At 40.5% G+C, this 19,680-nt stretch overlaps 1 protein-coding gene across 1 annotated transcript; it reads left to right on the top strand.

Moving 5' to 3' along the window:
• Positions 1-281: 281 nt before the first annotated feature.
• Positions 282-19,118, top strand: smap2 (small ArfGAP2). Its single transcript, XM_046059711.1, has 9 exons — positions 282-669; positions 10,180-10,313; positions 13,279-13,443; positions 13,575-13,634; positions 13,869-13,926; positions 14,316-14,473; positions 14,838-15,018; positions 15,118-15,542; positions 15,670-19,118. Exons 1-9 carry the CDS (start codon positions 564-566, stop codon positions 15,793-15,795), a joined length of 1,413 nt encoding a protein of 470 aa, XP_045915667.1. The 5' UTR covers positions 282-563; the 3' UTR covers positions 15,796-19,118.
• Positions 19,119-19,680: the final 562 nt, after the last annotated feature.

The following is a 19,680-nucleotide window of genomic DNA, read 5'->3' as shown; positions in this document are numbered from 1 at the left end:
AGTAAACCAAACGACATGAGTTTCTTTGTAAAGCAGGGGCAAACAGCTTTAAAATATGTTTTGTTCATAATTGTAGTGACTATTCACACTTTCGCGTCTGTATAGCAATGTATCATTGTGTGTGAGCGTGCGAGAGAGAGTGCGCGCGCGCGCGCGTATGTTTGAGAGAGAGAGAGAGAGAGAGAGAGAGAGAGAGAGTGAGGAAGGACTGTCTGAGAGCTGAGAGCTTCAGGGCTCAGTACCGATGACAGGTTATAGATGCGCTTTAAAGGCAACATTACATTAGGCCTAACGTTACATTTGAATCTAAGCTATTACATGGTGTTTTCCACCACGTTGCGTCTTGATTAAGGTGTATTTGCATTTCGAATAACCCGCATGCTGGTTGGCTGAAAGGCAATCATTCCATCGTGGTGAAACAAACTCGCACTGCTTTATATCGAGGAGGAAGAGGAACGGAGCACATCGGCTCTGCACACACTGCTTTGATTTAGTCAAATAAGGGGCTATTTGACAATAGCCGGTACGGGCTGTAGCAGCTGGGGAGGAGGTGGACCGGTGCAATGATGACGGGCAAATCTGTGAAAGACGTTGACAGATACCAGGCTGTCCTCAACTCTTTACTAGCGCTGGAAGAGAATAAATTCTGCGCTGACTGCGAGTCAAAAGGTAGGTGTTGGCCAATGTTTTGATCCTGTTCATGCCTGCAAATGGTCAGCGCATGAATCATGACCCTCTTGCTGTTTTACTACGCGAGGAAATGCGGCATTGCATTCATCATCCCTCGACCAATTACATTGTACTATGGTGCAAGCCACGGGGCCACATCCTTCGCAAGGATGGAGCATGGCATGCAACACCATGACAGCTCCCCCAAAGTAATAGGGTAGCCACAATAGATAAAGATTTTATGAGGAATACCTCTCATCTAAAAAGGTTTTATTTTTTAATAATAAAAAAAATGGTCGGCTACAGGATGAAAGGAGTAAATGTGATAGCCTAATTTGTGAACATTACTCCAACTATTGACTCCAACTACCCTTGCAAGACACCTGTAGGGAACCACTGGGGTAGCAGACATACAGATAGACATAGAGACACCTGTCCAGACTTTGAGTAACCCTGAACAGACTGTTCCTGCAGGCTGACTGCAGATGTCGACCATAGACTGTATATAAGATGTGGACACAGGGATGCCTAATAGGCACTACAATATTCTCACTTTATAATGGCATAGGGACATATTGTAAGTTTGTAAGGAATTACTTTCAGTGTAATAGTTACGGTGAACAAAGGAATTGGTTGTAGTGACATCACACTGTTCCTCATGTTTTTTTAAATGCTGGGGATGTTGGTGAATTACCCTGCAAACGTTCAAAAATGCATTACATGGTTAATATATATACTGTATATGAGTATCACAATAGCCAGACACTCAGTTCTGTGTGTTTGTACATGTGCATTGACACTTCTGTCTGTTTGTATGAGGCCTTGAACTATTTTATCATCTATTTGGGGAACATGGTTTGCCAAAGTGGCAAGTAAACACTGCTGATTTTGGCCACACTTGCTGGATTCGCTAGATTTCAGACAGGGTCTGATGCAACTCAGTGGCACTGTTGGTGTTGAAATTAATTAGATTGGCCTCTCCATATTGCACTTTGTCCGAGAAATGATTCAACAGAGCAGCTGCATGTTCCTCATCTACATGGTTGGCACTACTTCCTCCTCAGTCATAATTTGAAAGCCCTGAATGTATGTAAATCACTGCACGCTGTCAAGCAGGGGACACCCTTTGGATTCCTTATGAATTATATGGGTAAGGGGATTAAGATGGATATTCTGTAGCACTCAGGTGCATTCAGGCTCAGATCTGTGTTTGCTTCTGGCACAGAAATAGCCAGACAAATGGACAGGCAAACAGCATGATGGAAACACAAAGTGTACAAAGCACTCTTAAAACCTCAGTTGTGTCATGGCTTAAACATCCTCCTTCAATCTGGATCTGGCCATGCAAGTACACTTCTGCTTCACGACAGGAGGGGATTAAAGAGTTGAAATCAATAAGTTCTGTTTGCTTCTCTCTGGATTTATGTACCAGGCTATGTCATGACAGGGGGAAACATTTTGTAATGTTTGTGTAGGCAGGAACACTCAGAGAGGTGGTGCAGACAGACAGACGGACAGACTTGTTGTTCATTTGGAACGTCACTACGCAAGTGTTCTTTCTGCGTCTCTCTTAGTATTTCTCAGTCACTGTCTGTCTCTCTGTCCATTTACTGAGTCTGCATCTCTTCATCTCTTTCAGGTAGCTGCCAAATACAGGTAAAAAACTATCTGGGTTGCTGATGCAGGCATCAGAGATATTTCACATGAAACACTAAGTGGGTGGGGTTGCTGCTGTAAATGGAAACAACTGTCAATATCAGACAGTCCTCCCCAAAAATGCAGCCATATAGGTCGTCTGTGCAAGCAGCTATTTGCGACCCATATTTACGTTGATCTGTTAGCCAACAACCTCCTAATGGCCTTGGTAAATATGACCAGAGCAAAGGAGGAAGGTTAGGTAGTATAAAAGTCCACATACGGAGGAAGCTTGGGTGGATGAATGGGCCAAACACATGACTGTTACCCAGGCGTGTCACATGTGACACCAAAATCAATGTTGACTAATTTTAAGTCTTATTACTTATTTTAACCCAAACTGTGATCTTTACCTAAACTTAACCAAGTAGTTTTGATGTCTCAACCCTGTCCAAACTGTGACAAAGTTAACAATGTTTATTATTTATTATTATTACCATGAATACAAAGGTCTGGTACGCATGTCGCAGGTACTCCAAAGTTCATTTATATATCGTTTTGGGAGTCATTGGCAAACAACCCATTGTGTTGTTTAGGTCTGAGGACGTGTTGGTCAATATGGATGTGGTGAAAATTATTTTTCTTTGGACATGCAACCTTGCGTAGCATGAAATAACAATACCAATACGAATTCATTGCCGTAGCCTTCAGTTAACCCCAAAACTTCAAGCAATGTAGAGTGAGCCAAAAGGCTTATTTCAAACCGTCTTGGTAATCTGAACAATCAGTACTTTCAGACATCATTGACGCATCATCTGACCCGTGTTTAGTATGTGTATAGCTTGTTTTATGATAGATTCCTTCTTTCTCAATTTTCCTGTTAAACACAAAAATACAACTTCCCATCAGAAGTGAAAGGAAGTTTAATTGAATCTTGTCTCATACACCACACAGAACATGCACAGTACACAGACAATGGCAGGATTTATACGGGACTTTGTTGAGATGACATGTGATGTTAAGGTCTCGGCTGAATTAAAACCTGAGACGTCACCATGACACTGTGAATGCTCAGTTTTACAATACAAGGTTCTGTTCCAGTGCATATGGCCGCTGGATGGTCTTTTTAATAAGATATAAATAGAACTGCAGACGTTGTTCGACCTCAGGCAGACACACTTGTGACTGTTCTGAAGTCAATTTTTTTAAAAGCTCACCGTGATCAGACTCTTGCAGCTTATCTAAAGACTGTTCCAAGACTGATCAAGGAACAAGCCGAAAATAAATGCATCATTTTTGCATTTGTGAAGCGGTGGACAAAATCGGGGACATGTGGAGAGAGAAAGTTCATTTAGTCTCTTTTCTTTTCTTCTTACATCCTCAAACATGCGGTGATCACGCGTGCCTGTGCATTGCTTTTTTTCATTGGCGTGACTCTGCTGTGTGACAGACTGATCTAATTAGACTGCAGATCAGATTAGGAGCTAGGGGATAAAATATCAACCACACTCACACATAGACACACCAAGGATGCTGAAACTGTAGCTTTGCTCTTTATAAAAGTGACCTTTTTCCAGTATCATTTAGTGCTTTTTTATCATAATCTAAAGTATGTTTTCTGTCAGTTATCTGCATTTATTATTTAATGTCATTAAATAATATATGGCTACTGATAAAAAGGTCACAAACCACTCTCATTTTTTTTTTATGTAATGAAGAAGCTGCCACTGTCATCTAGGTTGGCGTTTAGAGAGAGGTATTTATACTCCCACCTGATTAGCACCTGTGTTACAAAGTGTTACTCTTCTGCGCATTAGATGACAAATACAGATTCTCACAAAACCTCACACGTGCACACCTTTAAAGCATGAGTCCCTCTGTGGTTCCTTCTGTCAAGTCAGTCTTTTGGCCATATGGTGTGTGATGAGGTTTGGTCTAATCTTGTTTGCTTGTGACAGAGATTACTGTACGTTTATCACCTTCCTGCATCTGGGTGATTGAAGAGGAAGTGTCAAGATGTACGGAGCCAAGTGTGTGCTTACACCAGCACATGAAAACACACAAAAACACATTAACGGTGCTGTCGGGCCATCCCTATCAATGCTTACTGTGCGGATACCACAACAATGAAACAGTATCTCTGCTTTCTGACTGCAGTTTATTGCCTGTGCTGCCCAACTTCCTGTCTCTCTTTTCCCCTGTACGGCCTGACGTTCTGTATCATTTCGTTTAGTTTTTTTCTCACTTCCTCACAGTGTGACACTTGTACTGTAAATCCTCAACATTGCCAGGAAATAATAAAGAGATGGGGGAGAGAGAGTTAGGCAGGTGCATAATGTAGTCAACACTTCTACCTCTGGCTTCAGTCTCAAGGGGCTGTGTGTGTGTGTGTGTGTGTGTGTGTGTGTGTGTGTGTGTGTGTGTGTGTGTGTGTGTTGCCATAAAAGCCTTTCTCCTTTATTGTCTCTATTGTACTTGTGTTTACGTACACACCGGGCCTTGGTTGCTGTGGAGATAACCCCACACACAAGTACACACACACACACACACACACACACACACACACACACACACACACACACACACACACACTTTAATCTCATCCAATCAGAAGCTAGCAGGGACTTCCAATGAAACAATGTGGTGATTGGCTGTTTGTGTCACCTGGCTGGCATGGAGTTCACACAGTCTCACCGTACCAAGGAGAGAGTGGCACTGTGGTAGTCTACAGTATATTACTGTGTGTATACACTTCTCTAATACACTGTCATGGCCGCATTAACCTGCTCGGGGCCTAGTGGAAAAAATAAGATGCTGGTTCCTGATTAATACCCCCGATCCTCCCACTCTGTGTGCAGTGTGTACAATATTTGAATTAAGCATTAAGAATATTCGATTAAACAAAACATTAGCTGAGGGTCTTAAAACTAGATTTAGACACAGCAGCACCACTATATGTAGCTGACGTAATAAATTAAGACCCCTTAAGTCTGTATCATGTCATGTCTTTAGTGGAGTATATTCCAAAAAAAAGTTACAAATTAATCAAATTACACACACAACTTGCCACACAGTAGATCTTGTATAATCCGGTGGCCCCTGGAGGTCAAATAATTAACATTAACAAAGGTAGCATGTACTTCAAGAGAATTTTATTGTAATGTTATGTTTTCACTCCTTTTGTGTCACCAACAGCTTTCGTCTGAGGATGAGTTTATACCCAGTACTGTAGGCAGAGCTGTTGTTGTGGGTGGGGATGGCATCCATTTATCTCATGCTTATTTTACAGTGAGTTATTGTTACAATAAAACATGTGTATTGTACAAGATTTCAAAATTCTCTAACAGTCATGTAAATGCAGAAATAATTGTATCAACTACAAAGAGCAAAAACAACTACATCAGTAATAGGATAAAATTAAGCGTTAAATCTTAAAGTCTAAAAATGTGTATTGAGAAGAACCTAAAGCTTACAGGGATGGAGTGTGTTACTCATCTTTTGATGTATTACCCATTCAACCTCAATGACTCACCTGCTGGATTGTTTCACTCTCATTGTAACGCAGATGGTGGGTGTGTTTTAGTAAATTATCAATATAGGTCCATCTGCTTAGCTCAGACTGGGACTGGGTCACTGTGTGGCCTCAGGGTTTCTGGATTGGTTTAGATGCCGAGGGGCTTGAGGATGGGACAAGTGTGTGTATACATGAGATTGTGTTTGTGGGGTGGCATAGGAGGGCGTAGGATCCACTGGATGCATGCAGAAAGCACCATTTATCCTTGTGGGATATAGGCTAATGAGCCATATGCACCTGCTCACACGTGTGTGTATGCAAGTCAGTGGGTGTTTACATGAACAAATGTGTTCATGTGGGACATGTGCACTTATGGGTGTCACCATAGCTGTGTGTCAGAAAAGCATCCCTGGGATAGGAGATGTTAATATTATTTGCAAGTTAAAGGTGGGGTAAGAATTCCAAATCCAATACACGTCTTTTTCAGGGAATATGTCCTCACTGTCCGCTAGCTGTTCGTTCCGTGTGCACTGAGAAAAAAAAGGTGTTTGTATCAAGCCCTGGCTCTGTAAATGGGAAACAAACAAAGTGGCCCACACCCTGCCACACAACACTATTTCAGCCGTTCCAGCCATGTTTTGTGTGTCAGGTAACATTAAATGACTTGCCCACGGACATTCATGTTACTTTCTAGTTGGCCAAGATATGCTGTTGTTGTGATGTTAGCTATAGTAGCAGAAGAGTATTGCTGTTTGGAGCTGGTGTGCTGGCTCTGGGGCTGTCTCCTCTCTGCATGTGTTTTGCAGCAGCAACTGTAGCCACAGTTTGCTAACCCACAACTAATGTTAGTTACATTACTTGCTGTGTCTTCGTTTGCTCTATATCATGGTATTTGTCATGTTGTTGGATTTCTCCAGAAACGCTTACTCCACCTTTAATGTATGATTCTGTTTTTTAGTTTTGTTGGTTTGACATTAGGAGATACGGTACATGACGTTTAACTACAAAAATGTAAAGGACGACATAATAAAGACTTATTTCTGTCGTGGTTGTTGAGGTAAGGATAGCAAAGATATTGGAGGTGACTTGCTATCATACTAGCAAACAAACCAATACAATATCCACTGTCATCATGAATGAAATCACCCTAAATCAAACAAACTCCCACAAATATCTATCTAATTCTCAAGACATATTTGAACTATTATGGTGAGGTTAAACCTCCAAGTTTCCCAAAAGCCCACTGAGTCGAGCTGTTGAACCTGTTGGAATTAGTTGTTGTCCCTGACTTTAAAGGCATGTGCAGATTGAGTAGTAAAAAGTGGAGTGACAGAGAGGTTCATTATAGAACTCTGCACTCACTGCTCATCATACCCCCTGTACATCCCAGCAGGTCGTCAAACAGCTAAAGTCCACCATTTGATGACTATAAAAATCCCCTCTTGTTTGTCTCTGTTTTTGGCTCTCGCTCCGGCTCTGCCTTCTCCTCCCCTGATGTGCTTCAAGCTGCATGTTTGACAACAAAAACCACAGTTTTTGCCAGGATGATTCATCAATCTCTGATGCAATCCCCCGACTTTTGGGTAATTTGCCCTATAAAAGCTGAGGACAAATTTATTAGTCAGAGCTAATAGATATTTTATTATACCTGAAAAGAAGTTGTTGACATGTGTTCTTTGAATAAAAAAAAGAGAAGAGAAAGCTTACTCACCGCTGTTACCCAACAGTGGAGAGATATGCACTGCAATGCAAACCCTGTAACTCTGAGATTCTGATTTGTAGATTGTTCGTTCAATCTTTCCTTCCTTTTTTAGACGTGTATTCCTCCTACTCTTGTCCTACTATATCTGTTCAAAGCAACTGGAGGTGTGCATTGTTGCTGGTACAGATGTACTGTATATGAGTTCTTCCTCAAGCACTGCACTGATTGAAACCAAAGAGGCCACTGTGGTGTGGTGTGCAGGAGTGATTCAGCTCTGTCCCGGTTCCTCTTCCTTGGCTCTCCGGGTCAGCACACTCCCTGTACACACCAGAGCATTAGGATTCCGAACATTCACAATACATTGCTGCAGATTAGACCTACACTTGCGCACACACCAATGGACACAGGTACACACACAGTTTGAAAAGAAACAAATGGCAGTGTACGGATGAGACTTAGGGCAGGTTCACATGAGCCTTGTTTAGTCCTGTTGAACTTAACCCTGGAGTTACCCCCCTTGGTGCGGTTCTTTTGGGTTGGTGTGAATGCTAGACTCGAACTCTGGTGTGGAACAAGCAACCGCTTTCTGGTCTTTCTCGAAGGGGTGGTCTCCATTGTCAAGTGAACTCTGGAGTGGTTCATTTCTGGTGTGAACCCCAATAATAGGAATTGTACTATTGTATGTGTCATTTATTTGGCTGATAATGTTTTCTCTTCCTGCTACAAAAATGTTGACTAGCAGGGGGAAAAAACTTTGACTCACAAAGTGAGATCTCTGAATATTTGGACTGAAGAGAACACTTACTAGAGAAGGTGCATAAGAACACTGAGGTATTCAAAATACCCAGCCATAAAAATAATAATGTAATTTCTGTCACTTGCACCATGGATATCTGTACCTAACTCCATAGCAATCCAATTCAGTAGTTGTTGGGATATTTCAGTCTGGACCAAAGTGGTGGACAAACAGACCAACATTGCCATGCCACTAGGCTGGCTAAAAGAGATAGAATATCAGTACAATATGCAACCCCAGAATGTAAGGGTGTAGAATGTAAAAGAAAGGGAGAATTAGAACTGCCAGCAAAAGATATGGGCCGACAGGGGAGAAGAGGAGGGAGCCAGTGGTGTGGTGAACTAAAGAGATAAGAAATGGCGGCCAGAACACAGAGGAGCATTAGAATAAGGATGAGGAGGATAAACTCATCCAGCACTCAGGGAGTTCAACACAATTGACAATGTCTCTCTTTCTCACTGTCTGTGCCAATGTTTACAGCGGTTAAGCAGGCTTTGCAGAGTAATTCTACTATTATTAGCCGACGTGACAGCTAATGCTGCAGCCAGATGGTCAGGATGATGGCATACCCTGTCTGTCTGGTGACCCTCTCTTTTTGTTTTTTGGTTCTGGCTCTCTGTGCTTTTGTTTGCATTTTTGCCCATTGGTTTCTTTGCCTTTTTTTTTATTTTAAAATTTAGCCTGCAAAATGGGTATCCCAGGAATACATGAAATACAGCACCACTCTTCTAATGATGCAAACAGAATAACCCTTTTAGCATTCATAATTCAGGATGCAACCAAGACATAAGACTACTATTTGACTCTGCACCCAGACAGTGTTTCCGCAGCTGCAGTTAAGAGGAAGGCAATGCATTTTTGTTCTTCAGAAACTCAACTTCCTCTTTCATTTGCATAGAATGGCCTTTCTTAAACACTGCACAGTAACTTTGGCTGACAGGAGAGTCCAATGAGAAATCCAAATCAAAAGCAGCTCTTCCACCTAGTGGCACAAAGGCCACAGTGCATCAACTTGTAGCAACGTTGCAACCAAGGTCTCATAAGTGAGATGAGAAGACAGAGTCTTAGGAGGGTGAGCAGGAAAGAGATGGAGGGAGGAAAAGAGGAGGAGTGGCAAGAAGAGGGTGAGATCTGGAGAGAAGCAGCAGTATTCTCTTTGAAGCTGACTGAATTCTCTGAAGAGGACCGTTGCATAATTTCAGCAGAAAAATATCCTGACAGTGTTGTTTTTATTTTCCCCTTCTCAGAGTTGTCTGTTCAGGCAAGGATCCGGAGAGCTCTGCAAATAGAAGGAAGATACACAGAATCACACACAACACTCTATACAGCTTAAACCTATAAACATGAAGGGTGAACATTGGGCACATAACACTCACATGCAACCAGTAGGATACATGTGGCAGTAAGATTGACAAAATGGCCCACTCAGACAACCACGCACCCACACACACAGGCTCATGACCAAATGAGTAATCATCCCTGCAGGTATCCAGGCTGTGAGTGTGTGTTTGTGTGACTTTCTACTCCCCCTCTCAGTCTCAGCTATGTAGGCTAACTCTCCTATTGGATCCCATTATGTGTCAGGACACCTCATGACTTACCCAGGATTAGATGTGTTCCCAGCTGAATTCAAACTCATAATTGAATTTCAGGCTTGCCTCTCTATAATTGGACTAAAAATAATCAGTTAGCTTTTCTCATCATTTTTAAGCTTTTCGCCCGCTTACTTTACCTCTCTTTTACACTTCCTGATTACTCTCCATCTCTTTTGTTCTTTTTTGTTCTATCGCCCATTTACTTCATTGGCCCTCTCCAAAGACCACCGGCTCTCAATATTAAATACTATCTTCTTCTGTCTGCCAGGACCAAGATGGGCGTCCTGGAATTTAGGCATCTTTATCTGTATCCGCTGTGCTGGTATCCATCGAAACCTGGGGGTCCACATTTCCAAGGTCAAGTCTGTCAATCTGGACCAGTGGACGCAGGAGCAGGTTCAGGTCAGAGGTCACACTACAGATGGGACACATCAAGATGCGGACATTAGCTAATAAATATTATTGTGATATATTACAGGATGATTGGGTTGACAAATAATAGATCAGGGCATTACACTTGTCGGTCACTTATTCAGTATTCATAGACAAACTCCAAAAAGTGGTATCCCTGAATAGCAACTAAAGCCTTAATGCTCTGATCTTATGGAAGCAGTTGTTTGCACTTGCAGGTATTATTGAAATAGTTTGACATGTTGAGAAAGATGTTAATTGCTTTCTTGCCAAGAGTAAATTGAGAAGATTGATACCACTCTTATAATCCCTTAGCATAAAGATTGGAAACAAGAGTAAACAGTTAGCATGACTCATTCATAAATTTACTTGTCATTTTAAGTGTGCACTCAGACCAAATGCAAATTTAATCTTTACGTTGCTTTTCTTGCGTGAGTTTTATCACTGGACTACTCGCTGAGTGTTCACACACAATGCGATATTGCACAACCCGCAATTACCACAGTGGTATGAACCAAAATTAAAATTTTGCTAGAATTTCATTGCAATAAATGGATCAAAATGATGATGCCAATTTGTTAAACATATGAATTCATGCTTTTTCAAGTCAGCAAGACAGCGAGTTTTTTGTTTTCTGAATAGTGAGTTTGGATTGATCAGGCCTATGCTATGCTGTCACAGTAAAGTACAACGATAGCTAGAATCAAGTAACAGTCACATCTTTTTTGAACATACCAGGTAGTTCAACTTCCTTGCTTACTTTTCTCCAAGCAATGTCCAGTTGTGTCCATTTTTTATATAAATATGAAGTAGTATCCCAGAGCTCTGGATGCACACTGAAGCTAACAACAATAACAACAACAGTGGAAGTTGGAAGCACTGTGGAAGTTGGTTCACTGCTGAGAAACGCAACTGAAGATAAATCAAGGTTGTAACCCCAAAAATTTGAGGTAAAAAGTTAATTTAATCAAAGCAATTAACTCTAACTCTGTTGAAGCAGAATTCATTTGTCCAAAAGCTCCGCCGCTGCCACCCCGGCTCTCTGCTCCACAGCTCTCTGTCACTCAGCAGCTGTCTGTCAGCCAGCAGAGACTCTGTCCCTCCGCTCTTCCTGGTCCTCTCCAAATAACACTCTGAAGCTGTCAGCGACATCCTGACAGTCTTAACTCTGACAAGTTGTGTGAATCCCTGGAAAAGGAAATCGCGTCTTTCTATTGACTTTGTATGTAATCGCGCCGTGCCCAATGCTTGCTTCGCGTTTGGCCTTAAAGCACCATAATAATTTGGTTATTGCACAGATTAAACAAGTAACAAGTTTTGCCAATTGGCAGAGCCAGGCTAGCTGTTTTCCTCTGTTTTTGGTCTTTGGCTAATCAGCTGCTGGCGGTATCTTCTTATTTAGCTAAAGACATAATAGTATTGATCTTCTCACCTGACTCTCAGCCAGAAAGCACATAAGAGTATTTCCCAAACTGTCAAACTATACCTTTAACTTTACTGGACAGAATCTTTGGGAAAGTGCGATGTTAAAATATAGGGCAGATTTTCCCTACAAAACAATTCTCTTTGTCTGCTGCTTATTTTAGTTGTAAATTATTATAATTATTAAATTATGATATGCTACCAAAACAGCAGTGATACTATAAGGTAACGAAAAGGGCTCTGGATTTTGAAGAACATATGAGTTAAACTAAAGTTCCTAAACTGACAACAAAAGAAATGTAGTTTTAGGGTAAAAGCTTGTAGAAAAGGGATACAAATAAATAATAAATTATAAAGATAATAATAAAGAATAAAGAGGAACTTGTCAGTCATGTATGGAGCACAGCAACATACAAGTGTTAAGTGTTTTCCCACTGCAAGGGGGTGATAACAGCTTTTCTTTGGATTGACCACAGTGTAGGGGCTATTCCTTTTTCTTATGTTTATTTCAAATTTATGTAAAAAGAACATCCTACAAGAAAATGAAATCAAGTAGACAAATCACAGTCATTAGAATAACACAATAAAAAATTTTTTTTAAATTAATTAACAATTGTTGCAGCCAAAGACTTTTTAACTCTTGTCTTTGTCCATTACATATTCGAAAAGGAGTGGGAAGAAGAATAAAAAAACTTAATCCCACCCCCTATCCACAAATCATAAGCTTACAAATAATCGTCCCGCGTTCCAAATATTTACACATCTACTTTGTTATACCCCAAAGCAATTCAAAATGTACATCAATTATTTAATAAAGGAAAAAATAAAAATAATAAAAAATAACAGGAAAGAATAAATTATAAATTTCAGCAACTCAGAAAAAAATGAAGTAATAATAACAACACAATGAAACCTTATACTAATGGATTATAATATAAACAAATTATTTTTCCCTTTGCAAATGGCAGTTATTAGGTAAGGAGCCCCAACAGAAAAGCTGCAATTATGACCAGCTTTAATGTGTTAATTTATTTCTTCTTTCCTTTAAAATGTCCCATTGTTACTCTCTTGTTCCCCACCGTGTTGTTTTCTTCCACTGTATCTATGTTTAAGTACCAGTAGGATTTGGTCAGCATTTAATTGGTAACTGATGCATACAATGAAATTACAATTAATCATAGGCTGTATTATAAATTGGTACAGACATTTTTTTTTTTAGATAAGACAAAATCCTTTGTCAGACATTTATGTATCAACTGTATCTGTCCGGGATTTTGAATGATTGCTTAGGAAAGGAAACACAGGACATAATAGCAATACTTGCATGTTCACATACATTAGAGGCTCTCATGCAGTTTGATAGGCAAGACAGTCAGCATTATGTTTCTCATTGTGATCTTTGATATTCACTTTTCTCTGCATCCACAATAAGAATTCAGTTTTATTAACAGGACTCCACCACACATAATAGGAATAGCACCTTGGACACCTGCTTAACACTGTGACATGGTTTGTTGTGTTTTGGTGCCACCAGTGTGTTCAGGAGATGGGAAATGCCAAAGCAAAACGTCTCTACGAGGCTTTCTTACCTGAGTGCTTCCAGCGCCCAGAGACAGATCAGTCTGCAGAGATCTTCATCAGAGACAAGTATGATAAGAAGAAGTACATGGATAAGGTCATTGACATCCAGATGCTCAGGGTGAGTCTGCACACCGTCACAAAGCTTTGTGTCATCTCTCTCTATCTACCACTGTTACGATACTGCTGAGCAAGGCCATTACACCTGAAGTGTCTACTTATTCAACAAAACCGCTTGCTTTCTCTGCACAGAAAGAAAAGAGCTGTGACAATATACCCAAGGAGCCAGTTGTGTTTGAGAAGATGAAATTGGTGAGTGCATCTTTCCATGGTCAAACAGGCTGTATCACAGCACTAATAGAGAAGAAGTGATCTTTTCCTTAAATTGTTAGATTTGAAACATTTCGGTGATGCTGCGCTGTTCTGACTTGAGTGGGAAGGAGATTTCACTACCAAGGAGTCTGGAGAAAAAGGATCCTTCGTTCAAGTTCATTTGTCAGTGCAGACATATTGCATTAATTGTATCGACTTTCTCTGTTGTGGCAGAAAAAAGACATCAGCCCGAAGATGGATTCCCAGTCTGTTACGGACCTGCTTGGATTAGGTGTCGTACCTCTCACCCATGCACACACACACACACACACACACACATTTATAGTATAATGCTGAGAAGTGTACAATAGATAATTACTAGCACATTATATAGCACAGCAACATTATATAATAAAGTTGTTCACAGAAGCAAGATATGCTTTGCCAGTGTTCTTTCCAGAAAGCAACATTTTCCCATCTTGAATATCATATCATCCTATTTTTGCATCAGTTGTAGCTAGAATTGCAACCTCCCCAACTAGTTTTGTGTTGCTTGTCGTGTTCTACAATAAGTGGGTGTGCCAAAAACACAAAGACAATTTGAGGGTTCATTAGAATAAATAGTTAAAGAAATACTGACATGAAATAATGATAGCCATGCTTCCTTCTACCCTCTATTAGATGCCCCGGCTCCAAGTCCTGCAGTGTCTAATGGTGGAGGATGTGCTCCAGACAGCAATAAAAGCCCAGCAGTGTCTAAACCAGCTCTGGCACACTCTGCACTGGATCTCTTCAGCTCCCTGCCAGCACCCTCCTCTGCTTCATCCACTATTTCCATGGTAGGAGTTAACGCGCTGTACATACTGTATACCGTCTGCTCTCTACAGAACCCTTATGTTTTGAGCCATGCTAGCGACATGGCCCTAGGGATGGCAATGTCTGTCTGTCTGTCTGTTGGTCAACAACTTTCATCCCGATTGAAATATCTCAACAACCATAAAATTTTGTGTTATCCCTATGTGCTGCCTCATAGAGCCACTAGCATGCATGTATACTGTTACGTCTTGTTTAAATCTGCCTTTGCCACTCATATTTGCTCCCTCTGTCATCCATGCTTGCATCTTTCCACCCTTCATTATAACCTTATCCTACCTCTCCGTGATAACTCTCTGTCCATTCCACCTGATTGCCCTTCCTCTCCAGCCTGCTTCCAGCTCCATGCCTCAGAGCAGAGTGACAGCCTCAGTGCCTGAAAACCTCAGTCTGTTCCTGGATCCGGTGCCCAAAGCAGAGGTGGGCGCTGTCAAGAAACTGTCCAAGGACTCTATTCTCTCCCTATACGCATCCACGCCCTCAGTGCACGCCAGCAGTATGGCTACTCACGGTGAGAACTGGAGAACCTTTGTTTCCTCTCTGAAGTCTTTATTGAATTGCTTATCGATTGCCAAAATGGACGCTTTCTATCTGTGATTATTTTCCGCAGGCCTGTACATGAACCAAATGGGATACCCGACACACCCATATGGTTCATACCATTCTTTAGCCCAGGCAGGTGGAATGGGAGGCGCCATGATGTCATCACAGATGGCCATGATGGGACAGCAACAGAGCGGCATGATTGGAGTTCAACAGAACGGCATGATGGGACAGCAGAATGGCTTAATAGGTGGCCAGGGTGTCATGGCTCAGCCTAGTGGCGTTATGGCGTCACCCTACATGACGGGGATGACCCAGGGCATGATGGGACAGCAGCAGAGTGGGATGATGGGACAGCAGCAGAGTGGGATGATGGGACAGCAGCAAAGTGGGATGATGGGACAGCAGCAGGTTCAAGGACTGGCCACAATACCTCAACAGCAGGTGTATGGAGTGCATCAAGCCCAGCAGCTACAGTGGAACATTACCCAGGTGTGTGTGTGTGTGTGTGTGTGTGTGTGTGTGTGTGTGTGTGTGTGTGTGTGTTGGAACATATGAATACAGTGTATGACAGAGTAGTACAATGGCTGTTAATAACAGTGTGTTTCGTGGCTTTCAGATGACTCAGCACATGGCCGGCATGAATCTCTACAACACCAACGGCATGATGGGATACAGCAGTCAACACATGGGAGACTCGACAACTCCGGGCTCAGCGCACATGGCGGCACACATTTGGAAATGATGATCCAAGAAGTGACGTAAGGCCAGTAACCCACAAAAGAGAGGAAACTCCAGTTGTAGGAATCTGTGGATTAGACTCTCCATGAGACATTTTCTAATGCAAGGGAAGAGGAGTAAGAGGAGGAGGAGGGGACAGGTGTGAAGAAGAATATGGTTTGGGAAACCACTACCTCTCTTTCTCTCTCCTCTCTCCCCACGCTTCCTCTTCTCGTCTCATCCATTGCCATGTTTTGCATAATTCCATGCTTGCCTTCAGAACATTGTCGTTCAACGAAGAATACAACAGGGTTCAGAGATTCACTGATTAGGACTACACATCTTTCTTTGGACCCAACTTTTATGTGAGAGTGTGTGCGCACACATCTGTTGTATGCGGGTGTCAACTACCTGCTTGACTTAAAAGAGCAGTTTGGCTATTGGAGAATTTTACAGTTTTTCTTACTTGATCAGAATCAGAATAACTCAATTGATGTGCTTGAATGTTTATTGGAACAAGACACATTTCCCCTTAAAGGAGGGAAGCACACCTTCTTGCAAGGTTGAGGGTTTAAAATGTTTTCATTTGTTAGATAGATTGATCTTTTGGAAAGTACGCCTTTTCTTGAAGAGAGTTTGAAGATTAATGCCACTCTTATGTCTGTAAGCCAAATATGAAGCTACTGCCCTCCGCACATTATTTTAGCTTAGCTTAAAGACTGGAAACAGGGGAAATAACTAGCTTGGCTCTGTCCAAAGGTATCACAGTCCATCTACCAGCACCTCTAAAGCTCACTTACTCAATAACTTGTTTGTTTAATCCATACAAAGTGTAAAAATGACGGATTGTGGATTCTTGTGGCAACTATCTTTTTACTAGATGAAGTAGAGTAACTTCCTGGGGTCTTGCTGTTTGTATAGATTAAAGAAATGAGATATAACGTGTTAATTAGTAAGCTTTAGATGTACTGATAGGCGGATTTTGATACCTTTGATACCAGGCTAGCTGTTTCCCCTGTTCCCTGTGGTTGTGCTAAGCTAACTGTCTACTGACAGGTAGCTTCATTTGTACTATACAGGTTTGAGAGTGGTATCTATCTTCTTATCTAACGCTTGGCCAAAAAGTGAATAAGTATGTTTATGTCAAATATTGAAATTGAAATATAATTCTTTTAACCCAGCATTAAGAATGTTTCTTAACAGAAATGACAATTAGCCTATATTTAGCTGCAACCATTGTTAAGGAGCAACTACAAATGTTTTTCCAGCCAGCTTTCAAGCACACAGGGTTAGGAGTTTGATACTTTAGACGTTTTAGATAACATATCATTTTAGAAATGATTGGAGAATCCAGCTAGGTTAGGTTAGGCTAGCCTTTAAGCTGCACAAAGGGGGAAAGATATACATTCATTTGTCTGGCTCTGTGTAAGTGTGAAACATTTGTAAAATCTTACAAAAAACAATGTATTCCTTTCTAAATACTTAAGTTATCCTACCCGTCCAACAATGTTAAAATGTAAGAAATCCCTTTAAATTCTGATAAGTTCCTAGATCCTTACTGTTACAAGTTAGAGCAGCTACAAAACCTACCTAAACAACCCTTAAACATGATGTCTTCTACTCAATTTACAGAGGGCTTCTTTTAGAATCAATATCTAATCTCTACTTTTAGTATCAAAAGTCCTAAACTGGATTTTGGGAGACCAAAGATCAATGCTAGCTTTATTATGGTTGCACAGTATTCCAACGCTTTGTTTAATATGTATAGCCACGTAACTAGTGATTAGTAGAAAAACCAGTCCTTAAACAGTTTAGTCATACCTGATCTTACGTGATGAAAGCTTGGGCATATCTATTCACTGTGCTATTTCCTCAGCAACGGTGGGACACTTAAAAAGTCACTTGCATGCAATGTCATTGTGTAAATGCTGAGTTAATGCTCACACACCTCAAGTAAATCTACCATATACAATAGAGGCCTCAAATAATGTTGAATGTCAGTAAAAACAGAGAGAGAGACAGAGAGAGAGAAGTGGGGCAGAGAAGACTTTAAGGTACAGATTAGTCATGTTTCAGATTCTTCCACTGAATTGCATGAGGAGAATGTTTTTCTAGCTCTGATTGTATGTTTATGTTTATTAAGATATCCGAATATGTCTCTTAAATGTGTATCTCTGAATGTTTCTCTCTACATGTCAGTCGGTTTTTGACCAAAACCAACAAAAATTCTTAATGAATGTGTGTTCTGAATGTGTTCACGATTGTACTGGACTTGTTTTGAATACACACACCTGAGCACTGCTGGGGTGTGTTTGTTTTTGATATTCTATGACTCTGTCAAGCACTGTACACTTCTGTCTTTTGAATGTTCTGTGGTCAACAGCGTCATAGTTGTTTTTTTGGTAAATTGTTAAATTCAACCAAGTTTTTTCTTTTCTCTTTCTTTTTACCGTCACATTAGGAACAAACTTTGACCAGGCTGAACCATTTTCAGGTCACTTTGGGACGTTTACAACTTGGACATACCGCATTGTGAGGCAAAAGTGATTGTACGACCACAATCTGTCACCTCTTAATGTTTTAGTTAACCCTTCTACACCTCTCCAACACACTTTCTCTGAAAGTGTTTCTAAATATGTCAGTTCTTGTACATGCATGGAGCCATTAGTGTAAATAATCTCAATCTTGCCATTTTTTCGTAGAAGCACCTTGGTGTTAAGTTGCCATTATGAATGTGAGGGGTAAGAATGTAAAAAGCATAATTGTTATTAACTGCGTCCAGTAAACAAGCAGTACATCCTTCACAACTGAGAAACTCTTTTCCTTCCAGGTATTTTTTTTTTCCATTTTAGCTCAGAGAGCTGAGACAACAGTGTGACAGAGGCATTCACCTTCTCTGAGCAAAATCTCCATCAGACAATGTGTCGTCTCTGCGCTGTAACAGCAGATCTGTCAGCTCGCGATGAGAAGTATCTGGAAAATCAGTTACAATCTCAACCGGGCTTTACCTGAGCTTTTTCATCTGTGATTATCTTTAGGTTCCTTGTAATCGGTTCCTTGTTTTGTCTGGTATACTTTCTGTGAAATAAAGAGCAAATGAAGGAATGTATCTTTTTATGTACTTGTCGATCAAGATATTGTGTACTTTTTTCTTTGTCAGAATATCTCTGTGTTATGTTTCTTAAACATGATTGAACATGTATTGTATATCAGTTTGGCATTTTCTCACATGCTTTGCCACTTTTGATTTCATGTTCCCACAAGTTAGTCACTTAAATTTGAGAATATGTATGTAACATAAAATACTTGTCTGTGAAAATATACAAAATAAATATTGTTTTGATTAAATTCTGTATGTTATAATGATTTGAAATGTGCCTACTCACAAATGTACACTATTAACCATAGCAGCATGTTTGTGCTATTTAATGGCGATCATGGTTTAGTAAGCCCATATTTAGTGTTAATTGCGCCAAAAAACTCCAATATTTCACTGAATAGTTGGACTGTTCTGTGTTGATCAATCATATTTGTCATATTGTAATTAATGTTCCCTAGACAAACTTTGATTCTACATACTGTATATGTAGTCTATCGCAAATCTTGGATGAGACTATTAATACAAGTGTTTGTTCATTTTAAAATGAGCCTCGGTATTCTAAAAAAGCAAAATGTGCAAAACATCTATATTTGAAGGTGATATAAAGTGGCTGTAATAAACAATTTTATAATATCAATTAATGTATGTATAAATAACTATGTATAATGAGAGTCTCTCCTACTTATGAACCAACAGAGAATTATCACCCTGCAGTTCCTCACAGCTTTACAAACCTTTATAGCATCTTTCAGGTCTTTGATTTTGATTTACGGCCCACAATTTTAATATTCTGGTTTACTCTCATGACTC

Source organism: Micropterus dolomieu, linkage group LG09 (genome assembly GCF_021292245.1).
Source record: "Micropterus dolomieu isolate WLL.071019.BEF.003 ecotype Adirondacks linkage group LG09, ASM2129224v1, whole genome shotgun sequence".
NCBI lineage: Eukaryota > Metazoa > Chordata > Actinopteri > Centrarchiformes > Centrarchidae > Micropterus > Micropterus dolomieu.
The sequence above is the reverse complement of the archived record's forward strand: the minus strand, read 5'-3'. Positions and strand labels throughout refer to the sequence as shown.